The sequence below is a fragment of the Bos grunniens genome, chromosome 7 (genome assembly GCF_055505025.1).
Source record: "Bos grunniens cultivar Pamir isolate PY7600 chromosome 7, Bosgru_T2T1.0, whole genome shotgun sequence".
Lineage (NCBI taxonomy): Eukaryota > Metazoa > Chordata > Mammalia > Artiodactyla > Bovidae > Bos > Bos grunniens.
In genome coordinates this window covers 51,825,959-51,851,188 of record NC_141171.1, presented here as the reverse complement: position 1 = coordinate 51,851,188, position 25,230 = coordinate 51,825,959, and the positions used below count along the sequence as shown (strand labels likewise).

At 40.8% G+C, this 25,230-nt stretch overlaps 2 protein-coding genes and 3 pseudogenes across 3 annotated transcripts; 2 read left to right on the top strand and 3 right to left on the bottom strand.

The window, feature by feature from the left end:
* Positions 1 to 1,218: 1,218 nt before the first annotated feature.
* LOC147369515 (uncharacterized) lies at positions 1,219 to 3,726 on the top strand (annotated as a pseudogene). Its single transcript, XR_015167531.1, has one exon. The product of XR_015167531.1 is annotated as an uncharacterized LOC147369515 (transcript).
* On the bottom strand, positions 2,538 to 3,585 carry LOC147369516 (protocadherin alpha-9 pseudogene; annotated as a pseudogene).
* LOC147369514 (protocadherin alpha-6-like) lies at positions 3,376 to 8,923 on the bottom strand. The gene is made up of 2 exons (XM_086412050.1): positions 6,349 to 8,923; positions 3,376 to 3,742 (listed from the first exon to the last, which is right to left on the bottom strand). Exons 1-2 carry the CDS (start codon positions 8,788 to 8,790, stop codon positions 3,686 to 3,688), a joined length of 2,499 nt encoding a protein of 832 aa, XP_086268176.1. The 5' UTR covers positions 8,791 to 8,923; the 3' UTR covers positions 3,376 to 3,685.
* A 7,379-nt stretch (positions 8,924 to 16,302) lies between these two features.
* Positions 16,303 to 17,704, top strand: LOC147369513 (uncharacterized; annotated as a pseudogene).
* Positions 17,592 to 18,705, bottom strand: LOC147369512 (protocadherin alpha-5-like). The gene is made up of 2 exons (XM_086413820.1): positions 17,701 to 18,705; positions 17,592 to 17,624 (listed from the first exon to the last, which is right to left on the bottom strand). The coding sequence occupies exons 1-2, from the start codon at positions 18,703 to 18,705 to the stop codon at positions 17,592 to 17,594; spliced, it is 1,038 nt and encodes a 345-aa protein (XP_086269946.1).
* Positions 18,706 to 25,230: the final 6,525 nt, after the last annotated feature.

Below are 25,230 nucleotides of genomic sequence, written 5' to 3'. Positions count from 1 at the left end.
TGCCAACAAAGGTCCAGATAATCAAAGCTATGGTTTTCTCAGTAGTCATGTATACATGTGAGAGTTGGACCATGAAGAAGGCTGAATGTGGAAGAATTGATGCTTTCAAATTGTGGTGCTAGAGAAAACTCTTGAGAATCCCTTAGACAGCAAGGAGATCAAACCAGTCAATCCTAAAGGAAATAAACCCTGAATATTCATTGGAAGGACTGATGTTGAAGCTCCAATATTTGGGCACCTGATGCAAAGAGCCAAAGAGCTGACTCATTAGAAAAGACCCTGATGCTGGGAAAGATTGAGGGCAAGAGGAGAAAGGGACAACAAAGTATGAGATGGCTGGATAGCATCACTGACTCAATGGACATGCGTTAGAGCAAACTCCCAGAGATAATGAAGGACAGGGAAGCCTGGTGTGCTGCAATTCATGAGGTTGCAGAGTTGCACATGACTTAGCAACTGAAAAACAACATAACTAAACTGCTTGATATACCAATAGAGAAACTCTATATAAATTCAGGCTTCCCTGGTGGCTCACACAGTAAAGAATAACCCCAAATATGGGAGACCTGGGTTGAAAATAGTACATATAGAGTTGTAGATATATCTGTACATCTATATACCAACAGTAAGAAAGAGAAGAAAATGAAATGTATGGACTCTGATCTTAAGTGAGTAAATTAAAACTAATCACCAAAAAATACTTCAATATTATCAGAACATACCATGTGAAGGTTAAAAAGTACACACAATATGTAATCATGAAAAATAAATGCTATGTGGAGGAATACATATACACTGGATGTTCTTAGTGTTCATAAAGTGAGGTATTACAAAGGATAAAATCATATCCAATAAGAAATTCATCCAAGGAAAATTTTAATTTGACCAGAAATCTAACTTGGGGAAATAGTTAATAATGTCTGATAGCACTGAGAAATTGCAACTAAATTTACTATATACATGTATATAAAATTATCATCTTTTACACCTTATGGGGAATGTTATACAACAACTATTTCTCAATAAATCTGGGGAAACTAACGATTAATTGTAGATATTTATAAACCACAATAATGTTTGAATATAGAACTGTGAAATTTGCAATACATTTTAAAAGAAAATATATGAAATAGTTTTAGAGTAAATATGAAATTTCATTGTAAATAATTATAATATAAATGTAAATAGACTTACTTCCGCCCAATGATCAACATTTAAGTCTTGCTGTTTGCCTATGGCTTCAGCATCTGGGAATGGAGGCAGGCTGGGGCTGAAGGCCATGAGGTCGGTCTTGGGCGGCCCCTCCCCAGAGCACACCCTCTGTCGCCTCTCCTGCGAGTAAGAGCAGCTCTCCACCGCGCTGGAGCACACCAGCCTGGGCTTCACGGGCCCGCACGCGCCCTCGCTGGGCGGCGCCGAGCACCGCAGCGCCGTGTACAGCAGCAGCGAAAGCACCAACAGGCTGGACACCGCGCAGATGGCGATGATCAGGTACACGTTCACATCCACTAACGCCGTCTCTGCGCCGGCTGCACCAGACAACGCCCGCGAAGAGGCCTTGGGAGCCTGGCCGCTGTCCTCCAGCGATAGCAGCACGGTGGCCGTGGCCGTCAGCGCCGGCTCGCCGTGGTCCTTCACCAGCACCAGCAGGCGCTGGCGCGACGCGTCCTCCTCGTCCAGAGCGCGCGTCGTGCTGATCTCGCCGGTGTACAGCCCCACGCGGAACGGGCTGCGTGCGCCACCCGCCGCCAGCTGCAGCTCGTACGACAGCCACGCGTTGTAGCCCGAGTCCGCGTCCACCGCGCGCACCTTCGCCACCACGTGGCCCGCGCCCACGGACCTCGACACCACCTGGCTCAGCGCGCTGGGTCCTCCGCCAGACCCGGGCGGCAGCAGCGCGGGCGCGTTGTCGTTCTCGTCCAGCACGAATACCTGCAGCGTCACGTTGCTGCCCAGGGGCGGCACGCCCGCATCGCGCGCGCTCACCTGGAATTGCAGCAGCTCCAGCTCCTCGTGGTCCAGCGGTTGCAGCGCGTACACCTTGCCGCTCTCCGCGTGCACCGACACGTAGCTCGACAGCGCGCGCTCGCCCACCCTCCGCTCCACCAGCGAGTAGGACACCAGGGCGTTCTCCTGAGCGTCCGCGTCTCGCGCTGACACGGTGAAGATGTGGCAGCCGGGCGGGTTGTTCTCCTTCACGAACACCGTGTACTCGGGCTGCGGGAAGGCGGGCGCGTTGTCGTTCACGTCAGCCACCTCCACGGACACGCTGGCCGTGGCCGACAACGAAGGTGAGCCCCCATCCCTCGCAGTCACTACTACTTCATAGTTCGCTACGCTCTCACGATCCAAGGCACTGTCCAGGACCAGCGAATAGTAATTCTTGAAGGTGGACACAAGCTTGAAGGGGACATGAGGCGTCAGAGAACAGGTCACCTGTCCATTTGCTCCAGAATCTCGGTCAGACACGTTAATCAAGGTGATGACTGTGCCTGGCTGAGCATTCTCTGAGATAGGAAGGGACAGGGAAGTGACTGTCAACACTGGAGGATTGTCATTAGCGTCCAAAACTTCCACAAGAACTGTACAGTGACCAGTCAGGGGTGGGTAGCCTTTATCAGTCGCCTCTACTCGGATTTTGTAGGTTTTTCTTTCTTCAAAATCGATGTGTCCTGTAACTGTAATTTCCCCACTTACAGGGTCTATGTAGAACTTAAATTTTATATCAGGAGACGCGTCACTAGAGAATGAATAAATAATATCCGCATTCAAGCCTTCGTCTAAATCTGAGGCGTTAAGTTTAATTACCAACGTTCCATTAGGGACATTTTCTGCTAATTTCACAGCATAGAGTGTTCTATCAAAAATTGGAGTGTTGTCATTGACGTCTAGCACTTTGATGAATAACTGAACGGTGCCAGTCAGCTCAGGTTTGCCTCTGTCAGTGGCCGTGAGCACTAAATGAAGTTCCGGAGATTCTTCCCTGTCTAAAGGTTTGCGTAATACAAGACTGAGAGGTTTTACCTGTTGGTCGGTGGTTGGTACCTCCAGAGAGAAATACTCACTGGAGCTCAGCCTGTAAGTCAACAGAGCGTTCTCCCCGATATCTGCGTCGGAGGCGCCCTCTAGTGGAAACCGAGAGTCAAGCGGCCTGGATTCCGCGATAAACAGATTCTTTTGTGTCCCCTGGAACACAGGAGGATTGTCATTAATGTCCTTCACCTCCACCTCCACATGGAACACCTGCAGCGGCCGGTCCACGATCACCTCCAGGTGGATACTGCACTCTGCGCTCCGCCCGCACAGCTCCTCCCGGTCGATTCGAGAATTCACAAACAAAATGCCATTCTGCAGATTTACCTCCAGAAGTTCCCCGAGGTCTTTAGACGCCACCCGGAACAGGCGCGGCACCAGCTCCTCCAGCTCCAGTCCCAGGTCCTGGGCAATTCGGCCCACGAAGGTGCCGTGTTTGGCTTCTTCCAAGACCGAGTAGCGGACCTGGCCACTTGCTGTCTTCCAGATCGAGAAAATTATAAAAAATAGCAATAGCTGCCGGTTCCCCAAGTCGCCTAGATTTGAGTACATCTCAAATTATTGGGATTTTCTTCCAATCAGTGTATCTTGTTCCAAAATTTAGAGGAGTCTTCTTATCCCCTCTTTATTTTCATGATGTGTTCGCCATTGTTCAACCTCCGAATATTAAAACAGATTGGAGACTCTTTCCAATGTGACTTAATTCTGTCTTGAATTGAGAGAATTTCACAGTAAAGAGCGACATCATGTGGCCCAAATAGTAAGTACGAATTTAAAAATCAGCTTTGTATTATTAGGACACGAGGTTTTATTTCAACCTCTGAATTTTTCTTTATTTTTCTTAAAGTGTAGGACCATATTTCTCATGCTTGCTTAAGGCATTATTAGAAGATTTATGTGCCTAATATTTAATATGACCATAATTGTGGCTTCCTCATGCCTTGAAAATATGTTCTTTACAAAACGTTTAAAATTAGGATAAAAATATTAATGACAAATTGAATTATGTTAGCAATACTAAATTTTAAAATCCTTAGTTCACAGTTCAGAAAATTCAATTTTTCTGAAATAAAATTCAATTTATTTTAAGAAAATTCCTGGTCTCTCTAGGGACCCAGGATCTCAAGAATCTAATGGGAGAAAAACTTAGAAAGGTCGTTTGTTTGCAGAATCAAGGAATATAAGGAAATAATCCACATTCTTTTCTTAAGAAAGCAGACTTTAATCAAGCTTGTGGTGTTTTATCCTTTTTATTTCTACTTAACAGAGTGAGGTGTTTTGTTTTTTTTTTAATATTTCACCCCTATGTTCCCAATGCAAGTAAAATAATTAACATCTGTATTCTAATGCTTTCCAAGTTTTACCTGTGCCTAAATGGGTTTTAAATATTGTTACTGTCCTGAATTATTGCAATAGCTTCTTATTGTTTCATCTTGTCACAACTCCTTTATCCTTCTCTTAATCCTGGCAGTCATCTTAGTGAAAAGCACCTTTTATTCCTATTGATTCACATTTTTTATAGCTTTCAAATAATGAGAGGTGAGTCAAAATTTCTTAGCGAAGTACCCAAATTACCCAAGAAATTTTTCTCACATTACTTTTCCTGCTTTATCGCGTACTCTTTCCTATGGGAACCATATGTTTTAACCAAAACAGACTATTCTCTATGTCCAGGCACATTTGGGATTTTGTATGTACTCATTTCTTTAAGTTCCTCTGTTCCCAAGAATACCTATTATACTCAGTATTCTCTCAAAGGAAACTTTTCCATTTACAAACCGCTAAAAATATCATACCTCTTGAAGGGCTTCTTCAAAAAGAAAAATAGGCAGTTATTTCTGTTCAGTCCACTCAGAGTGGTTTACATTTCTTGTACCTGTTATAATATTCAACCTTCTAAGATGATCATATTTATGTATGACAGATGTCTTTATTTTTCTACCAACTTCTTGAAGCCAGGGGCTGGGTCTTGTTAACTCAATGATTCTTGGCACAGCATCATTTTCAAAACTTACAAAAATTAACACTACTATCCATTTCTTGCATGTAGAGAAATGGTGAATACTTTAAATCATAATACAGAATGAATAATGAAAGCATTAAATTAGAAGAAATAAACTCTCCATGAAAAGGAGCCCACCAAATAAGTCAAACATAAATATGGGGTTTTCAGTGTCTGAGAACTCAATGCACATTTTACATGAATTTACTTGGTCAAAGTCCACATTCTATTGAATTATTGTCAAATATTTGGATCCCTGATAAGCTGAGCAATAACATGGGTATCACATGGTAGTTGAGAGTGTGAAATTTCCCCATTCACTTTTTCATCCCAATCAGAAGTATTCTGGGCCTCACTGGAGGCTCAGAGGTAAAGAATCTGCCTGCTAATGCAGGAGACATGGGTTCAATCCCTGATCCAGGAAGATCCCACATGCCCAGAGCAATTAAGCCCATGAACCACAACTATTGAGCCTGGGCACTAGAGTCCAGGAGCTGCAAATACTGAGCCCACCAGCTCTAGAACCTGTGATCTGCAACAAGAGAAGCCTTTACAATGAGAAGCCCATGCTCCACAGCTAGAGAGTCGCCCTTGCTCCCCAAAACTAGAGAAAAACCCACACAGTAATGAAGATCCAGCAAGGCGATAAATAAATAAAATTTTAAAAAGAAGAATATTAGTTATCAGGATAACTATTATTATGTACTTTGTCTCTAAATAGTTTAAAAGGCCAACAGTAAATGAGCACTACAGACTCTTGGACTCTTGGAATCACCAGGCCCAAAAAGGAATATAGATTTAAGATATGATGAAGATAGTCATTAAACAAAGTGGATAATCAAAAGTGTTGGCTAAGCAGAAGCATCAAAGAAGAGAGAGAGAGAGAAGGAAAGGAAGGAAGAAGGAAGCTGAAGGATAAAACTATAATAAAGTGATGTTGAAATAATATATCAATTAAAATGAGTGTGAAATAACTCTCCTGAAGTTCAAATGCAAAGTAATCAAAGTCTACAATATTAATAAGGAAAAATACTACCAATGCACTTTTTAATGTATCACAAATGGTTATCTAAGGAAATTTTGAGTTTTGAGACAAAAATCTTGACATGTAGAATGATGTTTTAATAATGTCTGATTCCACTCTACTCAAGTTTAAAAAACCAAAGAGATTATAATAATTAACGAAGAAGAAAAGATGTATATAATGCAAAATTACTCAATTTGTTGAAATAGGAAAATTTAAACATAAACCCAAGGAAAATAATGAAAACATTTTTAAAAATCAACTGTTAATTATGAAAACTCAGACTTACTTTGGAAAGACTGTCATCCTTTAAATCCTGATGCTCGCCCATATCCGCCACTACTGGACAGGCTGGTAGGCTGGGACTGAAGGCCATGAGGTCGGTCTTGGGCGGCCCCTCCTCAGAGCACACCCTCTGCCGCCTCTCCTGAGAGTAAGACCAGCTCGCCACCGCGCTGGAGCACACCAGCCTGGGCTTCACGGGCCCGCACGCGCCCTCGCTGGGCGGCGCCGAGCACCGCAGCGCCGTGTACAGCAGAAGTGTAAGAACCAACAGGCTGGACACGGCGCAGATGGCGATGATCAGGTACACGTTAACATCCACTAACACCGTTTCTGTGCCAGCTGCACCAGACAACCCCCGCGAAGAGGCCTTGGGAGCCTGGCCGCTGTCTTCCAGCGACAGCAGCACGGTGGCCGTGGCCGTCAGCGCCGGCTCGCCGTGGTCCTTCACCAGCACCAGCAGACGCTGGCGCGGCGCGTCCGCCTCGTCCAGGGCGCGCGTTGTGCTGATCTCGCCGGTGTACAGCCCCACGCGGAACGGGCTGCGTGCGCCACCCGCCGCCAGCTGCAGCTCGTACGACAGCCACGCGTTGTAGCCCGAGTCCGCGTCCACCGCGCGCACCTTCGCCACCACGTGGCCCGCGCTCACGGACCTCGACACCACCTGGCTCAGCGCGCTGGGTCCTCCGCCAGACCCGGGCGGCAGCAGCGCGGGCGCGTTGTCGTTCTCGTCCAGCACGAATACCTGCAGCGTCACGTTGCTGCCCAGGGGCGGCACGCCCGCATCGCGCGCGCTCACCTGGAATTGCAGCAGCTCCAGCTCCTCGTGGTCCAGCGGTTGCAGCGCGTACACCTTGCCGCTCTCCGCGTGCACCGACACGTAGCTTGACAGCGCGCGCTCGCCCACCCTCCGCTCCACCAGCGAGTAGGACACCAGGGCGTTCTCCTGAGCGTCCGCGTCTCGCGCTGACACGGTGAAGATGTGGCAGCCGGGCGGGTTGTTCTCCTTCACGAACACCGTGTACTCAGGCTGCGCGAATGCGGGCGCATTGTCGTTCACGTCGGCCACCTCCACGGACATGCTGGCCGTGGCCGACAGAGAAGGCGAGCCCCCGTCCCTTGCGGTCACAACCACTTCATAGTTAGCCACGTTTTCTCGGTCCAAGGTGCTATCCAGCACTAGTGAATAGTAATTCTTGAAGGTGGACACCAGTTTGAAGGGAACATAGGGCGTCAGAGAGCAGGTCACCTGCCCATTGGGACCTGAGTCCAGATCGGACACGCTAATTAGGGCTATGACAGTACCGAATTGAGCATCCTCTCGGACGGGCAAGGATAAGGAAGTCAACGCAATCTGAGGGACGTTATCATTTTTATCCAAGACTTTCACTAAAACGGTGCAATGACCAGCCATGGGAGGGTGGCCTTTGTCCGTCGCTTCAATACGGATTTTGTATAAATTCATATTTTCAAAATCTAAGTTCCCTCGAATAACTATTTCTCCAGTATTCGCATCTATTCTAAACTGGTTACTAATAGTGGCTGGAACAAGATTATTAAAAGAATATGATATTTCCCCATTCGCTCCTTCATCCCTATCAGAAGCATTCACTCGGATAACTATTGTTCCGTTATCTGAGTTTTCAAAGATTTTTACTTCGTATTCAGATTGTCCAAAACTGGGAGCATTGTCATTCACATCCAGTACGGTAATCAGCAGCTGAACAGTGCCAGTGAGCTCAGGTTTGCCTTGGTCAGTGGCCATGAGGAGTAAGTTATGTTCGGGCACTTCCTCTCTGTCCAAGGATTTCCTTAACACGAGCCCAATTTGTGTACTGTCATCACTGTTTGTTTTCACATCCAGTGCGAAATTTTCGTTTGAAGTGAGTCTGTAGGTTAAAATAGAATTTGACCCCACATCTGCATCCGATGCGCCCTCTAGTGGAAACAAAGAATCTGGCAGCCTAGATTCGTAAATCAACACTCTTTGTTCCTTTACCGGGAACACAGGCGGGTTGTCGTTAATGTCCTTCACCTCCACCTCCACATGGAACACCTGCAGCGGCCGGTCCACGATCACCTCCAGGTGGATGCTGCACTCCGCGCTCCGTCCGCACAGCTCCTCCCGGTCGATCCGAGAATTCACAAACAAAATGCCATTCTGCAGATTTACCTCCAGAAGGTCCCCGCGGCCTTTGGATGCTACCCGAAACAGGCGGGGAACCAGTTCCGCCAGCTCCAGTCCCAGGTCCTGGGCAATGCGACCCACGAAGGTGCCGTGTTTGGCCTCCTCCGGGACCGAGTAGTGGACCTGGCCGCTCCCTGCTTCCCAGGCTGCAAGAAGCAGAAGCGAGAGCATCAAACACCGGGATCTCAGTCGACCTTCAGATGTAATAACCATTTCAAATACGTCCTGGTTTATATCCATCAGGAAATCTTGTCTAGGCATTAAGATGAAATATTGTATGATCCCGAGTCTGTTAATTCAATTCTTCTGCGACTGCCATCATTCAGCACTCTTGGAAGGATGCAATAATGGGAGGAATGGACTTGAATAACAGCTTGTGTATTCATGGTAGACAGCGACATCATGCGGCTCCAAAGGGTAAGAAATGAATTCATGCTATATATATTATACATATATATGTCTTTTGCCTTACTTTTATAGTAAATCTCCTCATGTTTGTAAATATCTCATTTATCTTATTAGTTTAGAGTAAGGGTTCAGAATATTCAGAGTGAAACAACTTTCCTTCTAGTAATGTTAAAACTGTATCAACCAGTTTAGAAATTTTAAGTGGGAATTAGAAGTGCAAATTATCCTCCATATTTTGTGTAGAGAACATGTGCATATATTTCTGTCACAAGATATGCTATTATATTTTGCTCTGATAAAAGACTGTAATTTTAAAGTAACAAATTTTACCCAAATTTTAAAGACCTTATAGATGATCAAAGTTCGTTCTTTCTTTGTTCAATGAACATCAACTGCTCCTAATAATGTTTCTTTTATTTAATAATGGAGGATGAAAATTTAGGAACATAATCTTTACAGCATTTCTTAATTTCTCTACAGCTTCTATTAGGTCTCCCCCTCAAAATGTTTTCCTTTGCATACTTCTCCATCACTGCAAAATCTTGTGGAATTTCTACCTATTGTGCTTTGCTGCTTTGATCCTTCAGCTGCTCCTAAATGACCTTATCCTTTTCTTTCGACTTCAAGCTCTTACATGATTTCATTAAAATGCTCTTATCCACTTCTAACATTTCAAACAAGACTTTTATTAAAGGTATTCCCCAATTCACATCTTTCTTCCTCTTTTCAATGGTTGTGATAATCATTTTTACCTATACATGCTGATAACTCCCAGAAAATAATTTGATTACAATTTAAAGGTTATGAAGATAAATTATTAATACTCCTCAAATTCAAGCCCTTAAATTCACCTTTTATTTAATAGCATTAACATTTTACATGTCACCTCTGTGGATTTTTTTTTTTAATTACTCCATGTCCCCTACTTGTCCTATTCAAAGTTGTAATATAGCCCATCTGTCTTTTCACATACCACCATATTTATCTTCATGGGTACACCTTTTATTGGATTGCACTAAACAAATAAATTCCAAGATGTTAGAATCACTTCTATGTGACCTGAGATGTGATCACAAGCCAACATTTCTGGTGTTATTTTTAACTATTTTCCAATATTATCTCTATTTTGCAGACAACATAGATCACTTACTTGCCTTCTTCCTCAATACAATCTTTGTTCAATTTTTAAAAATTATCTACACCTTTACCTGTAAAAAATGCTCCACTCATATCAAAGTTATGCCAAAATGTCAATTTTACTATGAATTCATCCTTACTGTCATCAACTGTAGATAATTAAACTCTTTCTCTAAATGATACAATGAAAGTCATAAAAAGATTTTTCAAATAAACACACACCAACACTCACCCTTCTCCAGAATTCTGATATACTTGTATAATCCTCACAGACAACTGTAATACAAAGTATCCCCAACATGAGAACACCTTACATAAATTACATAACATATCCTACATCTAATATTTATACTGATAAGTAGTAGTCCTTATCACTGACTTTCTATTACAATTATTTTTAGTAAGTAAAGAGTTCATTTGCTAACCAATACTAAGCCCCCCAAGCAAAAGATTCCTTTGCTTACAGAAAGATAAGCCTTGACAAAATCTATATTGCCATATAGTCTTGTTAGTTGAAAGTTTTCTATAGTGGTTAAGGTATTTCATAAATTGCTGCCCTAAATGAAGAGTCTCTTTGAATATCAACATCTAACATAGTTAAAGTATCAACTTTCTCTTTCTATTGAAGTTCCTAGCAATTTCCATAAGGTTGCTAATATAATCTGATTAATTGGAAGAGTAGCAATAATTCTATTTATTGGCTCCAGGTAGAAAATTATACAATGTTACTGAAATCATATATGCAAAATAAATTAATTTGGAAAAGGGAAATACTGGTCTCCTCATAAGAAACATCTTATATTTTTGTTCAGTTATTAACTCAAATAGTTCATTTAGTCAAGGAAAAAGATTATGTACAGAAAAAAAGCAGTTTATTAACAGCTTTCTCCCCAGCAAAGAAAAATTTTAGCTATAAATCAAAGAGTTTATATTTCAAAACTGAATTAACTTGATTTTTAAAAAGCTGACAACTGGTAACTACAAATTCACACAATGATGAGAATGCCTTCTCCATTTATAGGACTTCCCAAAAGTAATGAGGTATTAGAAATGTTTAAATAATATGTTATAAATATATTTAAGAATTAAATATATGTGAGAATATATAGAAATAGAAAAAGCAATAAAAAGGGAAATTATCATTTTGTCATATGAAATGTGGAATATTTATTACTGCCTTAGCCCACACTGTTTTTTCAAAAAGTGTAGAAAAATAGTTCTCTGTATTTGATATGAAGAGCACTATTGCCTACATCAGATAAAACGTATGGCTTTGTTGTAAAAAAATGTATTAGTAAACAATAAAGTCAAGAGGGATGTTTATATCATACAGTATTTTTTAATCTAAAAACAAAAGGCAACAATAAAAGCAAACGTCTTCTAACTAAAAAAAAAAGTTAAGATTTTCCCAGCTGTGGGAATTCACAATTATTTCTCACCAATATAATAATTTGTGAATTGAAAAATAAAAAATAAGAGCATAATTAATCATTCCTCCATTTAACATTGGTGTTGGGAATTATGATACAGCTGCAAAATGGGACAACATGGACTAGAAAAAAGAGTGAAAAATCTCCTTAAGTAATAGACAAACTATATTAAATGAATGAGGAAAGGAAAATCAATACAAACATTATGTTTTAAAGTGGAAGAAGAGAGTTTATTTGTATATAAAAAATTCTCTAGGAGAATAACCAAGAAATTAGAACATTTGAAATATTTGAGCAGGTATATGGTGGAGAGTTCTGACAAAACATGGTCCACTGGAGAAGGGAATGGCAAACCACTTCAGTATTCTTGCCTTGAGAACCCCATGAACGGTATGAAAAGGCAAAAAAATATGACACTGAAAGATGAACTCCCCAGGTCGGTAGGTGCCCAAAACACTACTGGAGAAGAGTGGAGAAAATAACTCCAGAAAAAATGAAGAGATGGAGCCAAAGCAAAAACAATGCCCAGTGGTGGATGTGACTGGTAATAGAAGTAAAGTCCGATCCTGTAAAGTACAATATTGCATAGGAACCTGGAATGTTAGGTCCATGAATCAAGGTAAATTGGAAGTGATCAAACAGGAGATGGCTAGAGTGAACACTGACATTTTAGGAATCAGTGAACTAAAATGGACTGGAATGGGCGAATTTAACTCAGATGACCATTATATCTACTACTTTGGGCAAGAATCCCTTAGAAGAAATGGAGTAGCCCTCATAGTCAACAAAAGAGTCAGAAATACAATACTTGGGTGCAACTTCAAAAACAACCAAATGATCTCTGTTCATTTCCAAGGCAAACCATTCAATATCACAGTAATCCAAGTCTATGTCCCAACCAGTAATGCTGAAGAAGCTGAAGTTGATTGGTTCTATGAAGACCTATAAGACCTTCTAGAATTAACACACAAAAAGATGCCCTTTTCATCATAGGGGACTGGAATGCAAAAGTAGGAGGTCAAGAGATACCTAGAGTAACGGGCAAATTTGGCCTTGGAGTACAAAATTAAGAATGGCAAAAGCTAACAAAAGAGTTTTTCCAAGAGAACACACTGGTCATAGCAAACACCCTCTTCCAACAACATAAGAGAAGACTTTACTCATGGACATCACCAGATGGTCAATACCAAAATCATATTGATTGCATTCTTTGCAGCCAAAGATGAGGAAGCTCTATACAGTCAGCAAAAACAAGGCTAGGAGCTGACTGTAGCTCAGATCATGAACTCCTTATCGCAAAATTCAGACTTAAATCGAAGAAAGTAAGGAAAACCACTAGACCATTCAGGTATGACCTAAATCAAATCCCTTACAATTATACAGTAGAAGTGACATATGGATTCAAGGGATTAGATCTGATAGAGTGCCTGAAGAACTATGGATGGAGGCTCATGTACAGGAGGCAGTGATCAAGATCATCCTGAAGAAAAAGAAATGCAAAAAGGAAAAATGATTGTCTGAGGAGGCTTTACAAATAGCTCAGAAAAGAAGAGAAACTGAAGGTAAAGGAGAAAAGGAATGATAAAAGCAGCTGAATGCAGAGTTCCAAAGAACAGCAAGGAGAGATAAGAAAGCCTTCCTCAATGATCAATGCAAAGAAATAGAGGAAAACAATAGAAAGGGAAAGACTAGAAATCTTTTCAGGAAAAAGAGATACCAAGGGAACATTTTATGCAAACATGGGCACAATAAAGGACAGAAATGGTATGGACCTAACAGAAGAAAAAGATATTAAGAGGTGGCAAGAATATACAGAAGAACTATACAAAAAAGATCTTCATGACCCAAATAACCATGCTGGTGTGATCATTGGACTAGAGCCAGACTAGAGCCAGGGAATGTGAAGTCAAGTGGGCTTTGGGAAGCATCACTATGAACAAAGCTAGTGGAGGTGATGGAATTGCAGTTGAGCTATTTCAAATCCTAAAAGATGATGCTGAGAAAGTGCTGCACTCAATATGCCAGCAAATTTGGAAAACTCAGCAGTGGCCAAAGGATTGGAAAAGGTCGGTTTTCATTCCAATCCCAAAGAAAGGCAATGCCAAAAAATGTTCAAACTGCTGCCCAGTTGCATTCATCTCACACACTAGCAAAGTAGTATGCAAAATTCTCCAAGCCAGGCTTCAACAGTTATGTGATCCGTAAACAATGGAAACAATGAGAGACTTTATTTGGGGGGGGGGGTCCAAAATCACTGCAGATGGTAACTACAGCCATGAAATGAAAAGACACTTGCTTCCTGGAAGAAAAGCTATGACCAAAAAGACAGCGTATTAAAAAGCAGAAACATTACTTTGCCAACAAGTTAAAGCTATGGTTTTTCCAGTAGTCATGTATGGATGTGAGAGTTGGACTATAAAGAAAGCTGAGCACTGCAGAATTGATGCTTGTGAACTATGGTGTTGGAGAAGACTCTTGAGAGTCCCTTGGACTGCAAGGAGATCCAACAAGTCCATCCTAAAGGAAATCAGTCCTGAATATACATTGGAAGGACTGATGTTGAAGCTGAAACTCCAATAATTTGGCCACCTGACTTATTGGGAAAGACCCTGATGCTGGGAAAGATTGAAGGCAGGAGGAGAAGGGGAAGACAGAGGATGAGATGGTTGGATGGCCTCACCAACTCGATGGACATGAGTTTGAGTGGACTCCGGGAGTTGGTGATGGACAGGGAGGCCTGGCATGCTGTAATCTACGGGGTTGCAAAAAGTCAGACACAACTGAGTGACTGAATTGAACTGAACTGATTAAGTGGCTTGATGTTGGAGGTGGAATGGACACATTTAAAACATTTTAAATCATGAAATATATTTTATAATAATGAATAAAATTAAGCCACTAGAGCTAAAAATTTTAAATTATAAATATCAAACTCACCATGAGTATGCCAAGGCTAACATTTAACAAGACTTGAAAGAGTCATTCAATGCACAAATATTACTAGAAACACTAATTCAATTTCTGTACTGTCACCCTGCTTATTTAACTTATATGCAGAGTCCATCATGAGAAACACTGGGCTGGAAGAAGCACAAGCTGGAATCAAGATTGCTGGGAGAAATATCAATAACCTCAGATATGCAGATGACACCACCCTTATGGCAGAAAGTGAAGAGGAACTCAAAAGCCTCTTGATGAAAGTGAAAGAGGAGAGTGAAAAAGTTGGCTTAAAGTTCAACATTCAGAAAATGAAGATTATGGCATCTGGTCCCATCACTTCATGGCAAATAGATGGGCAAACAGTGGAAACAGTGTCAGACTTTATTTTGGGGGGCTCCAAAATCACTGCAGATGGTGACTGCAGCCATGAAATTAAAAGACATTTACTCCTTGGAAGGAAAGTTATGACCAACCTAGATAGCATATTTAAAAGCAGAGACATTACTTTGTCAACAAAGGTTCGTCTAGTCAAGGCTATGGTTTTTCCAGTGGTCATGTATGGATATGAGAGTTGGACTGTGAAGAAAGCTGAGCACTGAAGAATTGATGCTTTTGAACTGTGGTGTTGGAGAAGGCTCTTGAGAGTCCCTTGGACTGCAAGGAGATCCAGCCAATCCATTCTAAAGGAGATTAGCCCTGGGTGTTCCTTGGAAGAACTGATGCTAAAGCTGAAACTCCAGTACTTTGGCCACCTCATGCAAAGAGTTGACTCATTGGAAAAGACTCTAATGCTGGGAGGGATTTGGGGCAGGAGGAAAAGGGGATGACAAAGGATGAGATGGCTGGATGGCATCACCGATTCAATGGACGTGAGTCTGAGTGAACTCCTGGAGTTGGTGATGGACAGGGAGGCCTGGCGTGTTGCGATTCATGGGGTCGCAAAGAGTCAGACACGACTGAGCGACTGAACTGAACTGAACTGAACAAAATTTCTCAAATAGAGGCTTCCCTGGTGTTCTAGTGGTTAAGAACCTGCCCTGGAGCAAGTAAGCCTGTGGGCCATGACTACTGAACCCACGCTAAACAGCTCTCTAGTCGCAACTACTAAAGCTGGCACATCCTAAAGCCTGTGCTCTGCAACAAGAGAAGCCATAGCAATGAGAAGCCTGCGCACCACAACTAGAAGGTAGCACTCTCAGAAACTAGAGAAAGGCCAAAGGCAGCAAAGAAGACCCACCACAAACGAACAAAATCAAGCAAACAAACAAAACCAAATAATGGATAGTCAGTGGAGGAAAAAAGAGCAAGTTGACACGACGTGTTACAATATTTCTATGTAGTTACAATACTGGACTTTGACAATAAATGATAACACCAAGAATGTATCTTACAAGTATCTTCCTATAACACTTATTAAAATTTGAAAATTGAAATGTTCACTAAAAATTTAATTATGGAAACATTTTCTATGGTGAACTGAAAACCAGTTCATTAACTCAAGCCTTTAAACCTCATAAAAAGGGCATTGTTACTGAAATAAACAATATAGTGCAAAGCAGTTGTCTTCAACAAAGTAAATTTTAATCATAACTGTAAGTATAGAGAAATTAATTAGTACCAAGAGAATTTATACCTAAAAGGATACAATAACTACTTATAAAGCCATACTTTAAAAATGAAAAGAGAAGATAAAGGATATTAAATATTTAATACTAAATACATAACGAAAATCTGGAGAAGGCAATGGCAACCCACTCCAGTATTCTCGCCTGGAGAATCCCAGGGACGGGGGAGCCTGGTGGGCTGCCGTCTATGGGGTCGCACAGAGTCGGACACGACTGAAGCGACTTAGCAGTAGCAGCAGCAGCACATAACGAAAAATTTCTGTAAGGTTTTTGAGACTCACTGTGTCCGTAGAGATGGGACCCTGAGGCAGGCTAGGACTGAAGGCCATGAGGTCGGTCTTGGGCGGCCCCTCCTCAGAGCACACCCTCTGTCGCCTCTCCTGAGAGTAAGACCAGCTCTCCACTGCGTTGGAGCACACCAGCCTGGGCTTCCCGGGTCCACACGCGCCCTCGCTAGGCGGCGCCGAGCACCGCAGCGCCGTGTACAGCAGTAGCGTGAGCACCAACAGGCTGGATACCGCGCAGATGGCGATGATCAGGTACACGTTCACATCCACTAACGCCGTCTCTGCGCCAGCTGCACCAGACAACGCCCGCGAAGAGGCCTTGGGCGCCTGGCCGCTGTCCTCCAGCGATAGCAGCACGGTGGCCGTGGCCGTCAGCGCCGGCTCGCCGTGGTCCTTCACCAGCACCAGCAGACGCTGGCGCGGGGCGTCCGCCTCGTCCAGGGCGCGCGTCGTGCTGATCTCGCCAGTGTATAGCCCCACGCGGAACGGGCTGCTTGCGCCACCCGCCGCCGGCTGCAGCTCGTACGACAGCCACGCGTTGTAGCCCGAGTCGGCGTCCACCGCGCGCACCTTCGCCACCACGTGGCCCGCGCCCACCGACCGCGCCACCACCTGGCTCACCGCGCTGGGTCCTCTGCCTGACCCGGGCGGCAGCAGCGCAGGCGCGTTGTCGTTCTCGTCCAGCACGAACACCTGCAGCGTCACGTTGCTGCCCAGGGGCGGCACGCCCGCATCGCGCGCGCTCACCTGGAACTGCAGCAGCTCCAGCTCCTCGTGGTCCAGCGGCTGCAGCGCATACACCTTGCCGCTCTCCGCGTGCACCGACACATAGCTCGACAGCGCGCGCTCGCCCACGCGTCGCTCCACCAGCGAGTAGGACACCAGCGCGTTCTCCTGCGCGTCGGCGTCTCGCGCCGACACGGTGAAGATGTGGCAGCCGGGCAGGTTGTTCTCCTTCACGAATACGGTGTACTCTGGCTGCGTGAACGCGGGTGCATTGTCGTTCACGTCGGCTACCTCCACGGACACGCTGGTCGTGGTGGACAAGGCAGGCGAGCCCCCATCTCTCGCAGTCAGCACCACATCATAGTTCGCCAGGCGCTCACGATCCAAGTCGCTGTCCAGCACCAATGAATAGTAATTTTTGAAAGTGGACACCAGCTTAAAAGGAACATCAGGCGTCACAGAGCAGGTGACCTGTCCGTTGGCACCAGAGTCGAGGTCTGATAGACTGATCAGGGCAATGACGGTGCCCAGTGGAGCGTCCTCTTGCACAGGCAGAGATAGGGAGGTTATGACCATCTCTGGGATATTATCATTTTCATCCAGCAATTTCACTATTACTTTGCAGTGTCCAGTTAATGGGAATGAACTTTTATCAACAGCATCAATATTAATTTCATATAAATTACAGTCTTCGTAATCCAGTTTTCCTGTAACTGTTATTTCCCCACTATTAGAATTGATCGCAAATTTAGATTTTACATTGTCAAGAACAAGGTTGTTAAAGAGATACATTATTTCCTTATTAATACCCTCATCTGCATCTGAGGCGTTCAGTTTAATAACTAGTGTCCCATTCGGTGCATTTTCCAGTAATCTGACATTATAAACTGATTTATCAAATTCTGGAGCATTATCATTCGCATCCAAAACATTGATCAATAACTGAACTGTACCTGTTAGTTCAGGTTTTCCTCCATCAATTGCAATCAGCAATAAACGATGTTCTTGCATTTCTTCCCTATCTACTGGTTTCTTCAAAACTAGTTCTAAAAAGTTTGTTTCCTCTTCGTTTGTTTTAACATCCAAGTCAAAATACTCATTTGCTTGTAACTTGTATCTCAATTCTGCGTTTCTTCCGATATCCATATCAGACGCGCCCTCTAGCGGAAACTGGGAATCCGCTCTTCTTGACTCTAGTATAAATAGTGTTTGTTCTTGTCGCAAGAACCTTGGCGGGTTGTCGTTAATGTCCTTCACCTCCACCTCCACATGGAACACCTGCAGCGGCCGGTCCACGATCACCTCCAGGTGGATGCTGCACTCCGCTCTCCGCCCGCACAGCTCCTCCCGGTCGATCCGAGAATTCACAAACAAAATGCCATTCTGCAGATTTACCTCCAGAAGGTCTCTGCGGCCTTTGGATGCAATCCGGAAGAGGCGAGGCACCAGCTCTGCCAGCTCCAGTCCCAGGTCCTGGGCGATGCGGCCCACGAAGGTGCCGTGTTTGGCCTCCTCGGAAACCGAGTAGTGGACCTGGCCGCTCCCCGACTCCCAGGCTACGAGGAGCAGAAGCGATAGCAGCAGACGCTGAGATCCTGGACTTTTTCTCTGAGAATATACCATCGCAAATTTGTATCAACTTTCAAATACCTATTGCACTACCATATAGCTCTTGGAAATTTAATTCCCAATTTTATACAATTTTGTATTTGCTCACCTTTTATGCTTCAGCAGCAGAGTGAAAAAATGGAGTGGCTCTTTTCCTTTCTCAGGAAAATAAACTCGCTGTAGTCCTTTGTTGTTAAAAATAAAAAAAAACTAAACTTGCGGTTTCCAGCGCCATCATGTGGAGGAAAGGGGAGTTATTTTACTTTGTTATGCTTTATTTACCTTACATTCGTTAAATATTTCCCAGTTTCAACGTCTCATTATATTCCTTATCTCTAATCAAATATATAATTAAATTTTTAATAAAATGTATCAAATTTAAGTAAAATACTGCAGAATCAATACTATTCAAGTTGTGACACCCAATCTTTACTAGAATGATTTGTATTGGCCTATTCTGTATATTTAGGGTTTGTATAGTTCCTAATGGACTTTAAAAGTTTTAGATTTTTTATATCTTTCTGTATTTAAATATTACTTACTAAAATTACCGATTTTTTTCTCTACTATTTTGATGGGATGCTTGTATATTAGTCTTTATATCACTCATAAAACAAGTTTATATTCCTATTTGCAATATTTAATATTGGCTTTTGTAATGTTATTTTCAAAGTAACAAGCTATGTGAATAGAATTCGTATCTGAGTTCCATTTGGAAGTCTGATTTTCAAATTGATGAAAATTTATTGATTTCCTTTTTCTTTATATTACCTACTTACTTTTAGTGTTAACTCAAAAACTGTAATGTGGACATGACACTATTTGCAACTTAATACATCTAGCACAGGACAGAATACAGACAAGCATTTCTTCAAGTTGCTATTGCTGATAAATCAGATTGATATAAATTGTGAAAGCACATATATTTTCTTTTATGTAGCAAATCAAAATCCTAATGTTGTTTGTGAGATATATTATTCTATAAAATATTTGAGTTCCAGTAAAAATTGAAACATGGAAAGAAATCACATTATTAATGTTAACTCTGTTAATTTCATCTCATTCTACTGCTCCATTTTATTTGCTACACGGACTTGGAGTTCACTTAATAAATATGGCCAATATAAAACAAACCTACTTTTCCTCTTAAAAAAGTTTAACATTCTACTTAAGTATATACTCCCTCAGTTCAGTTCAGTCTCTCAGTTGTGTCCAACTCTTTGTGACCCCATGAATCACAGCACACCAGGCTTCCCTGTCCATTACCAACTCCCAGAGTTCACCCAAACTCATGTCCATTGAGTCGGTGATGCCATCCAGCCATCTCATCCTCTGTTGTCCCCTTCTCTTCCTGCCCCAAATCCTTCCTAGCATCAGGGGCTTTTCCAATGAGTCAACTCTTTGCATGAGGTGGCCAAAGTATTGGACTTTCAGCTTCAGCATCAGTCCTTCCAATGAACACCCAGGACTGATCTTTAGGATGGACTGATTGGATCTCCTTGCAGGCCAAGGGACTCTCAAGAGTCTTCTCCAACACCACAATTCAAAAGTATCAATTCTTTGGTGCTCAGCTTTCTTCACAGTCCAACTCTAACATCCATACATGACCACAGGAAAAACCATAGCCTTGAATAGACGGACCTTTGTTGGCAAAGTAATGTCTCTGCTTTTTAATATGCTGTCTAGGTTGGTCATAACTTTCCTTCCAAAGAGTAAGCATCTTTTAATTTCATGGCTGCAGTCACCATCTGCAGTGATTTTGGAGCCCCCCAAAATAAAGTCTGACACTGTTTCCACTGTTTCCCCATCTATTTCCCATGAAGTGATGGGACCAGATGCCATGATCTTAGTTTTCTGAATATTGAGTTTTAAGCCAACTTTTTCACTCTCCTCTTTCACTGTCATCAAGAGCCTTTTTAGTTCCTCTTCACTTTCTGCCATAAAAGTGGTGTCATCTGCATATCTGATGTTATTGATATTTCTCCCAGCAATCTTGATTCCAGCTTGTGCTTCTTCCAGCCCAGCGTTTCTCATGATGGACTCTGCATATAAGTTAAATAAGCAGGGTGACAACATATAGCCTTGAGGTACTCCTTTTCCTATTTGGAACCAGTCTGTTGTTCCATGACCAGTTCTAACTATTGCTTCCTGACCTGCATATAGGTTTCTCAAGAGGCAAGTCAGGTGGTCTAGTATTCCCATCTCTTTCAGAATTTTCCACAGTTTATTGTGATCCACCCAGTCAAAGGCTTTGGCATAGTCAATAAAGCAGAAATAAATGTTTCTCTGGAACTCTATTGCTTTTTCCATGATCCAGCGGATGTTGGCAATTTGATCTCTGGCTCCTCTGCCTTTTCTAAATACAGCTTGAACATCTAGAAGTTCATGATTCATGTATTGCTGAAGACTGGCTTGGAGAATTTTGAGCATTACTTTACTAGTGTGTGAGATGAATGCAATTCTGTGGTAGTTTGAGCATTCTTTGGTATTGCCTTTCTTTGGGATTGGAATGAAAACTGACCTGTTCCAGTCCTGTGGCCACTGCTGAGTTTTCCAGATTTGCTGGCATATTGAGTGCAGCACTTTCACAGCATCATCTTTCAGGATTTGAAATAGCTCAACTGGAATTCTATCACCTTCACTAGCTTTGTTTGTAGTAATGCTTCCTAAGGCCCAAATGACTTCACATTCCAGGATGCCTGGGTTTAGGTGAGTGATCACACCATCATGATTATCTGGGTCATGAAGATGTTTTTGTACAGTTCTTCTGTGTATTCTTGCCACCTCTTCTTAACATCTTCTGCTTCTGTTACATCCATAGCATTTCTGTCCTTTATTGAGCCCATCTTTGCATGAAATGCTTCCTTGGTATCTCTAATTTTCTTGAAGAGATCTCTAGTCTTTCACATTCTGTTGTTTTCCTCTATTTCTTTGCATTGATTGCTGAGGAAGGCTTTCTTATCTCTCCTTGTTATTCTTTGGAACTCTGCATTCAGATGCTTATATTCCTTAAATATTAAAAAATCATCTTTTCTTGTGAATATAAGAGGGGCCAGGAAATCAATAATTCTATTACTTAATGCTTTACATGTAAAGCATAAACTCCAAACACATTTTTTAATGTTGGTATAAGTCATATGTGGAATTAGATGTATTTTGTGTCCATGTATAAAGCAAATATGGAAAAGTGATACTATACAAACTAGCTTGGAAAGAAATAAGATTACTAGAAAATACAAAGTCAATTGAAATTAACTTGCTTCTCAGTATTCAAAACAGTAATGTAAGGACATCAGATAATGTTACTGACTTTGTTTCTGATACAGTCTTTAAGAGTACATTTATCATTTCCTTTAGTTTTTGAAAGATTTCTTAGCATTCAGAACATCCAAACACTAAAAAAGCTAAACAGTAATCAAATTTCAGAGCTATTTATCTAACAGTCACTTACAAGGATAATTTAAAGTATTTTAATATATAATAAGAAAAAATTATAATATCTGAGTTGAAAATATCATCAGTTAATGTTGATTCACCTTCTATTATGAAACCGTGATTGATGTGGATCTACAAAACTACAATAAAAAATTTACTGTTGAGAAAAGTAAATATTAAGTATTTGAAAGCCAACTGATAGTGTGATATTAACAATGCATGCATAGTATTTTACAGAATATTTTCAGTAAATATTTAAAACTTTAAAAAATATACTTAATGGAGAAAATGCCATCAATAGTATCATATGCTTCTTTCAGCTTGTAATTTTTTCACATAAATATATACAGGAGAAAATAAGCCTCTTGGCTTTTGAACTGTCTTCATATCTTTTAGACTGCAGAGTTTTAAAATTATCCTTTGCATTTGTCTTTCATTGCTCAACTCTTGTTTTGGAGGTTATTTTTTCAACAAGTGTAGCCTCTTTACTTGTAATTCCATGAAATCTATAAGTAGAGGAAATTCTTTAAATCTTTTTCCAATCCATTCTTTCAATTAAATATTATAGCTTATTACTACATAGTTTCTGGAAAATTTTCAGTTATACTTATGTATGCCCCATGGCAAAACTAAGACTCCTTTCCTGACAATGAATTTAGATTAAGGAAACCAAATAGTATTTTGAGATATCTCTGCTTAATTTACTGAGGAACATTCAGGAAAACAGTACACTAGAAAATTTCATTTTGTATTGGAGTCTAGATGACTTTCATTTCCTACAAAACTCCAGAATAAAATTTTAATAAGCTATATTTCTCACCTATGTGTAGAAAATTATGTAAGTCTACCACACTGTTGAGATATAACAGGTGAAACTGAAGCAATCTTTTAAAGGTTTGTAAACAGTTCATCCTCTTGCATCAAATATGAACAAAAGGTTTAATTATATGTAGAAAATAATTTATCCAGTTACCCCACATAATATGCATATGGTACATATTTTTACATTACTTTTGTAATGGTTCAACCTCCCAACAAAATATTGTGCTAAAATATTTATGTTATATACACATTCTGAGGAGACCTGAGAGTAAATTTTAAAGTACCTCTGAGGGAATAAGGAAGCTAAATTAAGCATAGTTTTTACTCACAATCCTATTGCCTTCATTTTTCCCAAATGAGCTCATTTAAAAATGGAAAGAGACAATAAGCTAAATTTAAGCACTTTTGGTTCTATTCTATGCATTCATATTAATATTCATGTGGCCCCAATTTTTTTGTGTGTCTCCAGGCCACAATTCAGTCTTTATTAAATTGAAAGAAATTATAATCTCTGAGGTCATATCTTTTAAAATTCCAGGCCAAGTGAGTGGAAATGTGATGAGATGCAAGATTCTTAAAGCATTAGTAAATATCCAGGATAAGAAAGAAGGAGGGAAACTAAACAGCAAAAAATAAATAAATTCAGTAAGCTTGGGTCTTAGGAACAAAGGAAAGAGGAAAGGAGGACAGAAAAAGGGTTAAAATAAAGTACAAAACCCTTATTCTACTAACTTTGTATGAGACTACAAAATAGACCTTGGGTTAAGTAGAAGAGATAAAAATAAAATCTTCAGAAGATTTGTAATGACAGACATCATTGTAGTAGATAAAAAAGGAAAAGATATAAAATATTACCTCAACTCAAACTTTTCCATAAATTTCTAAATGCATATCTATCAGGTATTTATAAACTCTTTATCCATCTATAGAGTAATATAACTACATCTAGAATAGTTACAGCTTCTCATGTACAATACCCAGAACTCAATACAAAATTATCAGGCTTACCAATAAAGAGAATCATGAGAAAAAATGAACAATAAAACCCACAAACAGATGATCCAATTATTACACTGATATGACAGACCATAAATAAACTGTAATTAAGGTACCAAAATAAATACATAATAAATTATTTCACCAGAAAAAGATAATAATCAATGTTTAGATTCAATTGATGACTTAATAAGAGGAATTTGCTTAAGTATAAGATTGGTCAGGATAAAAATATCCATCAGGTAATAGCAAAAATGATGCTGAAAAAATAGACAGGGGCATAGAAGATATAAGAGATATGGTGAAAAGATTTAACACACCTATTCCTTGACTTAAAGAAGAGAAAGAGAGAAAAACATGAGGCAGAAGGAATATTCAAAGGCAGACTGCTGGAATTTTTCCTATACTGATGAAAGACATCAAACCACATATTCAAGAAGCTTTAAAAACTGCAAACAAGATAAAAATCAAAGAAAACTAAAGCTGAGCATAAAGCCCTTGGAAATAAAAAACAAAGAAAAATTTTACAAACCAGCTGGACAGGGGAAAAAAGGTTTTACTACCTGAACAATAAACTTGACAGCTGTCTTCTCAAGAGACTATGGAATGTCATCTTAAAAGCAATGGGGTGGGGGGAAATAAATTACAACCTTGAACTTGATACTCAACAAAACTATTTTCCAGAAGTGCTGGCAAAATAAACATATTTCTCATATACCAAATATTAGAGAATTCTTTACCACCACTAAAAAATATATAAAATAATTTCTTCTTTAGTTCCCCAACCAGGGATCTGGGCCCTCAGAAAGGAAAGCACAGAGTCCTAACCACTAGACCACCAGGGAATTTCCTCATATGTACCATGATTAAAGAAAATAATTTAAACTTAGAGCTGATATTTATTATGATAACAAATGGCAATTATCTAAGAATAAATCTTATGAAAGATGAATAGGACCTCTACACAGGAAATTATAAAATATTAAGAAACATTGTAGGTTATTTAGATAAACAGAGCATGCTCATGAAGTGAATGTCTCATGATTGTAAAGATGTCAGCTGGTTTCATGTACAATGCCCAGAACTCAGTACAGAATTATCAGGCTAATATAGCTAATTATCCTGACAAAATTATCAGGATAATTATCTATTATCTCAATAGATATGATGCAATCCAAATCAATACCTCACCAAGTTGTTTTTATGGAATTAATATATAAATCTAGGTTGAATTAAAGAGACAGCATGACATTAATGGAAAAAACAGTCAAATTGATTAGAAAAACA

Excerpts from the sequence above, each read along its gene's own strand:
- LOC147369512 (XM_086413820.1), bottom strand. The coding sequence starts at position 18,705 with ATGGTATATTCTCAGAGAAAAAGTCCAGGATCTCAGCGTCTGCTGCTA. Across the intron at positions 17,625-17,700 it reads CATTAACTGGACACTGCAAA|AGGACGCTCCACTGGGCACC; the intron begins GTAATAGTGAAA and ends TGCCTGTGCAAG.
- LOC147369514 (XM_086412050.1), bottom strand. The coding sequence starts at position 8,790 with ATGCCTAGACAAGATTTCCTGATGGATATAAACCAGGACGTATTTGAA. Across the intron at positions 3,743-6,348 it reads AGGATGACAGTCTTTCCAAA|ACAGAATTAAGTCACATTGG; the intron begins GTAAGTCTGAGT and ends TCTCAATTCAAG.